We start from the raw sequence: 13353 nt of genomic DNA, 5'->3' as shown, positions 1-13353 counted from the left end.
TGTGTACATAATTATTATAATAATAAAAAAGATATTTTCAAAAATACCTGAAAATAATTGAGTAATCAACAATAAAGCAAGGGAAAGATGGCCTTCTTCTGTCAAGAAGTGACAATCACAATATATATACATACACACTCACACATACACACGCGTGTATATATATATATATATATATATATATATATATATATATATATATATATATATATATATATATATATAAACACAGGGTGCCCACAAAGTCTGGCTACATAATCTAGAGGATGCTTCCACAAAGTCTGGCTACATAATGTAGCCAGACTTTGTGGACACCCAGTATATAACCATTCTTTATTGCACGTCAGTTCAAAATGACTATTGAGGAACTTTTAATCATATTAAATTAATTAAAAAACTTGTAATCATATTAAATTAATTAAAAAATTATTATCCAGGTTTATAATGACGATCGATATCAGATGGAAAATAACTGGAACGCTATACAAAACACGCAAAAACAACTGTCTGATGTTAGATTCAATGTCTGAAAACTGGAATAAAACGTAACCGTATTCACGCGTCAGTCAAACAGATGGAAATTATTTTTTCTTTTATATCTACTTATATTGTTTATGAATTCGGCGCAGAAATCTTTCCGCATAGATCTAAATTTTTTTCGATTGTCCAAAATATATAAAGACTCATAAAGAAAATTTCCAATAGAAAATTAAAACAATATCAAATACGTAAAATGATATGACTAAAACAGTCTTGATTTATATGTTTATTTATTCTTATACCTAGTAGTAAAAAGGATGTGGACCAAGTTCGAACCCAGTTTGTTCTGCTTAGAATGTTTGCAACCTTCATGATGATGACTAGAAGTAAAAAGGTTCTGATTTTTTATAATTATGTTGTTTTGTTCGCTCGGTTGAAAAACGAACGCAAAAAATGGCGGAACATTTGTTTCTAATGTTATTTTTACATACTTTTAATTTTGAATAATGTATTTTTTTTTTAAGTTCCAAAACTTCTGACAGTGATAATGACATCGAATATGCTGTTAGTTTTGTTTCTTAGATTAAATCGTTTAACTATGATACCGTGACACATATGTACGATTTTGCTTTATACTGTTCTCTCTCTTGACTGATTGAACCTTCTTGATAATCACACTACTTGTATTCACCCCCACGCACACACACATATATATTAACGAGCCGCCCGTAAACGAGTCGTGAAATACGCTTAAATATTATATTTTAATTCACACAGAAACTGAGACATGTGCATGCGAGTATTATGTTTTTTGTTTTTTGCTAAAAAACCTGTTGAGTACGTTAAGAACTTTCCCCACAAAAGTCTCACTTATATATATATATATATATATATATATATATATATATATATATATATATATATATATATATATATATATATATTTAATTTCAGAAACGTTTCAGATGGTTCATTGTTCTAAACAAGTGTTGAGAGGTGACTGGTTTGCAGTAGACAGAACAGTTTCCGATGGTTCGTTGTTACACAGTTCCACAGAGCAAAATATTCTTACCGTGTCGAGACGGAAAAAACATGTGAAATTGCTCCAGAAAAGGTTAATATTTATGAAGCAATTCTGGTTTCTGATTGGTTGGTAGCAGAACGTGAATTAATTCGATTCGTCAGTTCCTAGCAACATCGTTTATAAATAGAATCGTCCGACTGTGTGGGATCATACCCCATTCTTGTTCCAAAATGTTGCAACACTATATATATATATATATATATATATATATATATATATATATATATATATATATATATATATATATATATATATAAAATTTGAGGTTGCTATTTTTCAAAGGTAGGGTAACCAGTGAAATATAACGAGGTTTATACAAGAGTGCTCAATACAGATGTAGCGCAAGTTACATTTTAAATTTGTCTTTACATAAGCAGTAATTTGCTGCTACACAGTCATGAGCATGTTTCGGTCTACTAGTATTTACTAACTAGAGACCTCTTTAGGCAACAACTCTTATTTTCGAAAGCGGAATTCTAAAAAATCTCGAAAATAAGAGTTGTTGTCTGAAGAGGTCTCTAGTTAGTAAATACTAGTAGACCAAAGCATGCTCATGACTGTGTAGCAACAAACTACTGCTTATGTAAAGACAAATTATATATATATATATATATATATATATATATATATATATATATATATATATATAATAAATTCACAGCCAAACAACGTCGCCGCCCACAAAAGCCATGACTGTCAACGAAACGGAAGTCCAAGACTACAGTTTCGCCCTCATTTAGGCTCATCAGTTAGACACATCCGAACTTAATTCCACAGCCAAACAACGTTGCAGCTCATAAGATGGCTCTTGTGGGCTGCGACGTTATTTGGCTGTGGAATTTATTATATATAATCTCTCACATTTTGAAAATCCTATCATTAATTGCTCGCTAGGTTAGCATTGCTGGATGGCATCGTCCTTTCGAGTTGAAGCTCCTACTTGTGAGACATCGGCTTGGGGTAATTAGCTAGTTGGATAACCGCATCCTTTATCGAGACGAAGTAGGTCCATTTCACAGTTGGATTTCGGCGCGATTTGCTTGATCTGTGGGTCGTTAGCTCAGTTTGCGGAGTGCTTGCCTCGCATGTAAGAGACACGGGTTTCGAATCCTGAGTTCGGATGTGTCTAATTCATGAACCCAAACTCGATCCTTGAACTTCCGGTTCGTTGACTGTCATGGATCCTGTTGGGCTGCGACGTTGTTTGGCTGTGGAATTTATTATATACTAGCGGGGGGGGGGTACCCGGCGTTGCCCTGGTGTTTACAGGTGTGTGTGCTCGGGCGGGGTGTTAATCAAAACATAAGAATAAGCGAAGTAAATATTTTATAACTTAAAAAAATCGAAAAAAACACAAAAAATCTAACGTAAGGCAAACGAACGATGTTAAAAAAAGAAAACGCGAAAAGGAAAACAGAAAAACGAACGTTAAAACTTCTTTAAAAAATCTGAAAAATAAAAACAACAACAAAAAAATACGTGAAAAATGGCTTAAATAACCCCGGGGGGGGGTACCCGGCGTTGCCTGGGTGTTTTTGGGTGTGTGTGGTCGGTCGGGGGTGGTGGGTGTTAATATAAACCTAAGAATAAGCGAAGTAAAAAAAAAACTAACGTAAGGCAAACGCGAAACAGAAAAATGAACGTTACGTGAAAAATGGTTTAAATAACCCTGCTTCAATATTAAAATTTAAAAAATCGACATCTCACACCACGATTCGAACCCAAAACCTTTAGATAATGAGGGCGCGCTCTAAGCAATTGAGCTAAGACGTCATCCACGAAATGAGATCGTTTTTTTTAATCTTTAAACTAAATCAGGTTCCGACGTCATTTGCGCATGCGTAGAACCGAACTCGTCATGAGAGGACGGGTTTTGCTGACCCCCTGTAGAAAACTGCTGATTTCAGGGTGAAGAAATTAACGTTTTTGGCCAATTTTTCGATATTTGTTGGGCGAAGGTTGGAAAATTAAAATGATACCGATCTGGCAAAAATCTGTGACCCGTGTGGAAAGTTTTTGCGAGACATACAAGCACACATACATACATATATACAAACAAACACACATACATACATACACACATTTTCGCTTTTATATATATAGATAATCTATCACATTTTGAAAATTATATATATATATATATATATATATATATATATATACGAAATGGAAAGATAATTTGTCTAGAATACTACTAGTAACCAAATATGTAAGTATGTAAGAGTATAAGAAGGCTATAGCAATGCAGAAAATCGAGCATTGAAGTGATGTGACTTATGAACAAAAATATACAAACGATCGAAGGTCCTATATTTTTCAAAAACAATCACAAATTCAAGTAAGTAAATATGAACTCACTCCTTGGTATAACCGAGATTGTAGAAGCGTTTTAATATTTCGAGAAAATAATATGTTTTTAAAAAAGAACCAACCCACAAAATATCGTAAAAAAAGAAAGTATCGTAAAAAGCTGTCAAAAAGAGAATAGGGCTTACTTTTTTAAACCATGTTAGTTTAATATTCTAGTCATTGTGTTATAATTATATGTATTTTTGAATATATTTTCTATTTTACAGAACAGAACCATATTGGAAAATATATTCCTATCTCCGGTATATGAGTGAGTATCCAAGTTTTTATTTTATTATTTTTATGTCAACTTTTAGCTTAAGTTAAGACAGGTATCGTTTTTTTTTTTTTATTCAACTTCATCTATATTTCTTAGATTGTAGCGTTATGTAGGAATAACGAACGAAATCGTTATATTTATTGTTTTTTTTCTAACTATAAGTATCTATGCAGCTTGTCTAAAGTTATGCAAATCCCGTAAAATCCAATAACTCAAACAGTTTTGAACCAACATGTGATAAATTCATACTAGTCAATTTATCCCTATTTTAATTGATGATTTCAAATATTTGAAATCAACTAAAATGTCTTATCCGAAGTTATTATATAGATTAACATATTAAAATACTAATCTATATAATCTAATAACTGATTAAGGCATACTTTCACAGAATTTACATACATATATTAAAACTTGGGCAATGGAAATTAACAAATAACAGACAACAGAAAAATAACACATTTACTGAAAGAAGAAATGTTCAAACGATTCACAGATCATCTATCTTAGATTTCTCTTAGTCTGTTCGTTTCACATTTTCTCGGAAACTACATTTTCAACTAAAATAAAGATAGGGGAAGAAAAAAAAAAAAAACGAAAATTGATTATTTTAACCCAACTAAATAAATGGCGTGAAACTATAGTAACGTTTGGTTGTTTTTATCTAGTTCGGCTGAGAAATCGAGCACTATTAAAATATTACGATTTTTAATATCGTCCTCTATCATATTTTACTATCTTCTCGTGATCGCCAATCAATCGAAAATTGCTTATTCTAAAGCTTATTAAAATCTATTAAAATCCGTTATATCTGAACAACTTTTGATTTTATCAGAAAGATAAAACCCTTAAGTTTATTATGTTAAAAGCAGAATAATATAATAGTTTTCTATAATTTTTAATAGAATTTAAAGTTTAAATGTTTTCAAAAATGTGTTTGACCCAGTTTTCGCAGAATGATAAAACATAGATATGTTTTTTAAAGGGTTTCAAATCAATTAAAATAACTTTTTTATGTCGAAATAAAATTTACTATGATTTGCTATGCAAAAATATTATAATATAATTACCTTATATTTAAATAAATTCAAATAATTCAATTATTTAGCACGATCTCATACATTTTAGGAACCATGTACGTACTGCCGGCATCTTGGATTTTAGGTATGGTAACCCAGTCGCATCTAAATATTTATTTAAGCCTTTTTATGACTCTTAATGTAACTAGACAGGGAAATACATTTTTAAAAAAATAATTTAATCAAATAATAATTACAAATGCTATACGTTATTTTTAGCTTTATATTTTTTCCTTCATAATAATTCAAGCTTGAAATTTTTCATAATACTTGTTAAAAGTAAGGAAAAACTGCTTTTTTCTATTTTTAGATCGAACATAAATTTTTAGCATTATATTTCTCAGTTTTAATATCACTTTTAGTCAGTTTTTAATTTCATGATTAAAACCAGTTTTCTTTACTATTTTCTAACTAATAATAACCAATGAGCTACACTATTTTTCTACAGACTAGATCATACTGTATTTTCTTCAATTCTTAATTGCATAAATCAAGTTGACAAAGACTTTCATTAGAATTTGATGGCCCTTAAATGGACCGTTTTTGGTAACCCTCTGGGAGGATGCAACTTGTTGGAATGTGACAACCATCATCTACGAAAATCCATGTCTTCATAATTATAGTTAATTTAAAAAAAGGGAGATAACAACCTTCTGTAAACCGTAATGGGCTACCGTATCTTCAAAAAACCGTAATACGCAGATACAATTAATAATTATAATTTTCACACTAGACTTAAAAATTTTTTTTGGTATCGATTCTTTAAAGCATTCTTTATGTACTGATATATGGAAAGTTTACACATTCTAAAATAAAATTTTTATTTGATTTTTAAAGATTAAAAAATATGCCTATTTTAGCGTTTTCGTAAAAAAAAAAATTATCTTCACCTGAAAGATATTAATTATTGATATCATAGTCAATGTATCTCACACTTCAAAACGCAAAAGACAAAAAAAAAAAAAAAAAATGAAACACATTCGAATTACCGATTTCAATCTTCGATATCGAAGGCACCGTGTGATTATCTTTTTGTTTTGCTACATTCGTTCACCCTCCTAGCACAAAATGAGTGTGTGTTTAGTGGATCGCTTGGACTTTAAGGGATCGAACAAGGGACAAATGAGAAAGGGGTGCATGAAGTCCCCACAAATATATTTATACAAAAAATATGAAAAAGGTTACACTCATATAAAGTGCATCATTTACTTATTAATTAGTGCAAATTTTCTATTGATTAGATAATTACCTGGTTTTTGGTAGATTTTAAAAGACATTCTGTTACCAAAATCAAAAACATTTTAGAAATTTGGCGGTCACTACCATCTTCCATTGCTTTCTTTGGTATGAAAAGAATCGTTAATATTTATTTAAAATTATTGTCGCTATATATATATATATATATATATATATATATATATATATATATATATATATATATATATATATATATATATAGCGGTGGATACTAGAAAGCTGATTAGCTAACTAAAAACTCAATAGAAGGTGCGTATATAAAAACGCGAGACAACCACAAAATTATCGCACAAGCCTGAAGAATCCTAGAGTGGATGAACCGCAGAATATTCAGTGTAGCTTAATCGCCATATATATTTTATAACTTACTAACTAGCTCTACCTACGTATTGAGCACTGTTGAAGTAAATACTTAAAGTTTACGCATAAATTTATACTTCGTATATTAATTTATGTGAGTAAATGAAATATATATATATATATATATATATATATATATATATATATATATATATATATACTTTTTCAAAATGTTTTATTGTATCCACACTTCTTTTTCGTTTACCTTATAGTGTACAACGTGCACGACGCAAAGGGGGCGGGGTTTCTATCACAGGCAAAACCATCCATAGCTAATCGCAGGACAAACGCCTTTCTTTTGGGTCAAAGATCAAAGGGTGAAACAGGAAGAACACCGACAAAACCCGTTGAGAACCTTAGGCTGTTGGAATAATATTCAAAGGTAAAAACGAAAAACTTTTTGGGAAGAGAGAAACCCATGCCGAATTATACTGTCGACTTTTGCGAAGACCCTCTGGTCGGTTTTGCAAAATCCAGGAATCTCCCACCAAAAGTTCTTTGTTGTCGAACACCTGATATGAGAGTTGACAGAACTAATGATGTCGACCAAGAAAATGGTGACAATTGTATGGTGCTGTTATTCCCGATACTTAGCGGACAGAAAACAATGGAGCAGGCAACGATTTTAGGACTAATGGGGTTAACTTATAAATGTTACATAGTAGAGGCCCCATGACAGTATGTAGCGATTAGTTTAACTAGTGTAACTTTTGATAATGTTCACTCTTAGTGCATGTCAGGATAACCCAGATCTGTAAAACAAAACCGTTCTCATGGTTGATGGAAAGATGGGTGACAAGGCAGGGGCAAAGGTCAAACTCCGCAAACAAAGCAAAAGTCGAATCATTACAATCTGACATGGCGTCACGTTTTCGAATTACTCTCTAGGTTGTAAATCAAGCGAACGCACTGTAGAAATAATCAAAACTGAATGTTACATCGAGTCTCTGTCCGTGTGCGTCTCCCAATTCTGAAACCAGAAAACTGAGTTAAGAAGGAAATAATTTTATGCAGTTATGTAGTTTCTCTCTCCATAAGTTCATTCTTTCCAATAAAACCACGAAGAAAACACAGCAAAAATCTCATTGTGTTTTTCCTGCATGATAAGCCTATTCTCCTTAGTTAAATAGACGATCGCCAACCACTAGACAACACAGCCACTTATGAAGCGCGGCAAAGAGAAACAGCGACGATGCAGAGAAGGAAACGACCAGCACGTAAACCCCGCATGTATGTATAAAGATTTTATTGTGTTTATTGATCTTAAATCTTGATGAATAGGTAACATTAATAAAATTGGTATTACAAATCTAACCCGTAACATGTTTAGGAAATCTTGGATCCTTGGCAAAGTCTATCTCTCTTCAATAAGATTTAATATTAAACCGATCTACGTACTTATTTATATTTCTATTCACGGCAGGTTTTATGGTTACTCTTATCCTTCTTCGAATTGATGTTGACCTCTAATATTGTGCAACACTCGAAAAAGTACAGAACATCTGTGGCCATTCTTACATGCACAATGGCACGGAAAATCCATTCCTGGCCTTTTTGTTGAATTAGGTACATTTTTTAATCTCAGGATACATTTCTTACAGCGAAACAGGTCTTAAGTGGCACGTATTTTTTTAACCTGTAATTTGTTGCACAGCGTAATTGATCGGTATACTAGTTGTTACCAATTCTATCCAGTAAATCTCAGCGGCACTCATCTCTACCCGAGTAATAATGCAAAATTATTTCACCTATTTAACTATTTTTTCGCCCCTCCCTTGCATCAATCCCTTTCTAAATATCCGCACGCAGTTAAATGAACCACATTATTAAGTGTTCTCATATCGCCCCGGGCGAAGCAGATTCCTATGCAAGTAGGTTTTTGCATTTAATTAATAACCAAGCATTTAATAATTAAGTATGTTATCACGTACTTAATTATTCCTTAATGAAGATTACGTTTCGATCTCGATTCTAATTCCTATCCAAATGGCTTTGGAGATTTAACTAGTCATTATTACTATTAAGTTTTCCCCAGTAATTGCAAGGGATCCTTAGTAGCGCACATCACGCGTCAAGTAGCTTTTGGCACTAAATTGGATTACATACTTAACTATTACATAGTGCCTGTTTACTTGGCATGGCAGAACCAATCTCTCTTCAAATAACCATGTTTAAAAATTTTTTTATTTTTTTATTTTTCAATTGATTGATCTATATGTTGTACTTCCCCTCCACCCCCCCAAAAATAACCGAGAGCACAAACAACCCTGCCAACCATGTCACTATTGTTATCAGGAGAGCAGAGGATAATGTAGTGGAGATATAGATCAAGAGGGAAGTGTTTGCTTTATTGACAACAACAGTCTGCATGAAGAATGCGTCTGCCGTCGCTATCGTCATCGTCTCTTTAGATAGCAATCCAGGTTACGTCCACGACAATCAGTTCGTCAGTGTCTAGACCATTTTGGCGACGGGTGTCATTGCTCTGTGCAATCCTAGGGACCACAACCTCTAATGAAGTACTGACTTATGACTAAACGCATGGAACGCCTCTACCGAACGCTGCCAAGGCATTTTTTGTGGACCAGAGTGCACTTCCTCTTGTGCGTTAGCTTTCCAATCTCCACTTTTCGAGTTTGTATCACATCTTCCTGTGTTTGGATAAGCTAAATTCATTGCTGCTATATTGCGAACGTTCTAAAGAGTAGAACCGAGATGAGAATAAATATTTGAACATATTTGATTTTGAAGCAATGTCGGATGTTCATTTAGGTGGTTGACCTAGGTTTGACACATGGTAGACTCAATTAGCAGCATCGGTTTCCTTCTTGTCTGTTCATGAGTTTCTGGATCTTTTTTGGCGCTCAACTCCTCAATAAGTTATTCTCCTTTTATTTTATTTTTTTTTTCAAAATTGTGATTTGCATAATTAACTGAACCTTAGTTTCTGCTTAATTTCTACGGCGACACTCAGCCCTCTTAGGTAGATACTTAACATTTAACTGGATTACATGATCAAGTGTTCCCTAATGTTTCCGACAAATCAATAATCTGTTTTTTAAAGATTTATGTAAATAAAATATTTCATTTATTCTTGTAATATATATATATATATATATATATATATATATATATATATATATATATATATATATATATATATATATATATATATATAAAGAAAATGAATTTAAACTCTGTAAATTGAAATTTACGACAAATTTATTATTCGACAAAGGAATACAAGTTGAAAACTTAAAAATATTTCTTATTCCATGAAGTTTCAAGGAATAGCTCTTATCCTCAGAGGACAGTAGTTGACAAAATAAGACAGACTATAATTTTTTCTGGTTAGCATATAAATTGAAAACTACACATTATGAATGAAGTCATATTTGTATTGCAATTAATGATAATGCAACAATAAATAAATAAATAAATAAATAGGTTAAAAGTAATTCCAAAGAAGTTTAGGATCGTTGAAGAAAAAGTAAAAAAAAAAAAAAATGTCGTACAGTTCAAAGAAAATGTTGATTAGTCAGATGTATAGAGGCACATGAAAAATTCCAATAAAAATTATGATTCAAGCAGTTGAAAAATAAATTCCAAATCTTAAGTTTTTTTTTTCCAGTGGAATCAACTTTCCTACAAATGTGACTTCTTTCATAATTTGTAGTTTGTTTCTTCCTTCTTTTTGATGCATGCTTTAACGACGACTGAGAGTGTGTTTTCCCAGTCGATTAAATGTGCCCAGAAATACCAACCTAAGAATATGACATAATCACATCGACGTACCGCCAGATCACCAAAGTTAAACAACGATGAGCCGGGCAAGTACCAGGTGGGTGATCATTTGGGAATACTAGGCGCTGTATATAATGTGCCGGGACGGAGAATATATATATATATATATATATATATATATATATATATATATATATATATATATATATATATATATATATACATGGTCGCGACACTGGACATACTACTGTTTCGAACAAATAGTCGGCAAAACCAGAAGTCCTCATCAGGTGACTTAATAAATGGTTGCTTTCTGGTTGCTTCTGTGGAAAGCAACCATTTATTAAGTCGCCTGACGAGGACTTCTGGTTTTAACTGACCATTTTTCCAAAGCATTAGCATATCCAGTGTCGCGACCATGTAAATTTGTTTACATTAATAAAATATATCTTTGCTCTTCTTTTATTGAACACTCTTAGTAACTTCGTTAAATTCATTAGTTATTACTATTGAATGCCTTTAACCTGGTATATATATATATATATATATATATATATATATATATATATATATATATATATATATATCTAATGTGTGTGAGATACATTAGGCTCTTACGCTAGTAATTGTGAAAATTTGTCAATTATTCTTTTATTATAGCAATATATAAATGTTAAACGCATCTATTCATAGATAGCTTTTGAAACTGTTACGAAATGCCAGCTTGTTTACGCTTATTTAAGGGTTAAAGGCTTTTAAAGATTGCCACGCGTGCCCCCCTCCCCAGTCGAGATATGGAAGTCGGTGAGGGGCGGTAGTTGTTTTTCTTTCACGTCCGCCAGTGCTTTCCGGTAGACAATGATTCGCACTTCCGTACTGCAGGTCATCAGCACAAAAACGCATGCATGATGAGTATGGTTAAAAACAGTCGAGTCTGTCGTCACGTCATATCGTTTTATTTATTTCAACTTGTCAGGGAAGCCGTTCCGAGAGATGCGGGCGACGGTAGCGGTCAAATATTGAATTGATCTTCTTTTGTGGCATCCGTATGATCAGGTGGCAAAAGGGTTAGAGAGAGAGAGAGAGAGAGAGAGAGAGAGAGAGAGAGAGAGAGAGTAGAGAAGGTGTTGAGGGTGAAAGAGAGAGAAGAGAGAGAGAGAGAGAGAGAGAGAGAGAGAGAGAGAGAGAGAGAGAGGGAAAATGAAATGAAGAGAAATTGTGAAAGAAATCGAGGACGAGAAAGAAAGAGACAGAGGAAAAAAGAGAAAAGCGAGAAATGAAGAGAGAGAGAGAGAGAGAGAGAGAGAGTAAGGGAAAGGGAGAGTACGAAGGCTACAGAGAGAAAAGACGAAGGAGAGAGAAAGGGAGAAAAAGAAAGAAAGAGCGACACAGAGAAAGTAAACATAAAAAAGAAAACTGGAGAAAGATAGAGACGGGGAAAGAAGAAGAAGGAGAAAAATACGGAGATAAGCCTTTAAAAATAAAGAGAGAGCGAGAGAAAGGCAAAAGATAATGAAAAAAAGACAAGATAGATCGATCGATAAATTGATAGATATATAACTATAGCAAAATAGATAGATAGGTATATATATATATATATATATATATATATATATGAGAGAGAGAGAGAGCGAGAGAGAGAGAGAGAGCGAGAGAGAGAGAGAGAGAGAGAGACTTTGATGGGCGACGAGAAACAGAGGGGAAAGATACAAAGAAAATATAAAAGAGAAACGGAAAAATCGAAAAAGAACAATAAAGAAAAGAAAGAAAAATTATAAAAGGGAAAGAAAAAGAAAAAACAAAAGAAAAAAAATAGAGCTATACACATGAGAGGGAGAGAGAGAGAGAGAGAAAGAGAGAGAGAGAGAGAGAGAGAGAGAGAGAGAGAGAGAGAGAGAGTTCTCCTTACATCTCTCATAATCCAACCCGTCCATTTGTTCGGCAATAATCAAGCAGGGGACTCGCAAGAGACACGTGTAATTTTAGGGCCAGCTTGTGACTCGCCACGGGACTGCACGAAGAGTCATGGGTCATCAGCTCTGGGACCGGGGGCTTTACCTTCGCTAATGCCCGTCGAATGTGTCCGTGCGTGCAGACAATGTAAGCGCGGACTTTTAGGAATTCTTTCGCCGTCTTGCGGTTTAGTGGTCAGTATCTTTGTTGATGAGATGGTCAGATGGCCGAATTGATTAGGAATGTGTCATCTTAGACGACGTGTGAAAGTCCACGCTATATTCACGGCGGATCAGTTTTAAGGCGAAAGGTAATGTATCTTAGGCAAAGTTAAAAATTGGAGACAGGCAAAAAGAACAGGAAGAAACAAAACAAAAAAGCAACATAAAAATCACACACACACACACACACACACACACACACACACACACACACACACAACAAAACTAAAAAAGTAAAAATCAAAAGAAACCCACAAAAACTAAAAACACGAAAGAAAACAAAAAGACAAACACAAAAGAAAACAAAATTAAAAACAAAAACAAAAGCAAAAACAAAAGAAACAAAAAGGCAATAACTGATACAGTAATTACATCATTGACTGAGAACAGAAAAGATAAAGCGCAGTCTCAGAACAGTTACTACACTTTTAATTAATTGCTAAAAATATAGTATATTCATATTTTGAATTAGGCACAAGTACCTTGCTCGTATTTGTATTCTTCGCCTACTATTCTCATCTTGAGTGTTACTTTTACAACATTTCG

The 13353-nt window shown here is 33.1% G+C and overlaps 1 protein-coding gene across 2 annotated transcripts in view; it reads left to right on the top strand.

Annotated features, from left to right (window-relative positions):
• The window catches only part of LOC145291536 (palmitoyltransferase ZDHHC21-like), a 250564-nt gene that overhangs the window by 89761 nt on the left and 147450 nt on the right, over positions 1-13353 (top strand). For both annotated transcript variants that reach the window (XM_080137537.1, XM_080137545.1), the window contains exon 7: positions 4141-4184. In XM_080137537.1, the coding sequence (XP_079993663.1) occupies positions 4141-4184 (44 nt within the window). The remainder of the gene's footprint in view (positions 1-4140; positions 4185-13353) is intronic.

The sequence above is a fragment of the Euprymna scolopes genome, chromosome 2, assembly GCF_053919585.1.
Source record: "Euprymna scolopes isolate OS-2025 chromosome 2, ASM5391958v1, whole genome shotgun sequence".
NCBI classification, from domain to species: Eukaryota; Metazoa; Mollusca; class Cephalopoda; order Sepiida; family Sepiolidae; genus Euprymna; species Euprymna scolopes.
The sequence above is the reverse complement of the archived record's forward strand: the minus strand, read 5'-3'. Positions and strand labels throughout refer to the sequence as shown.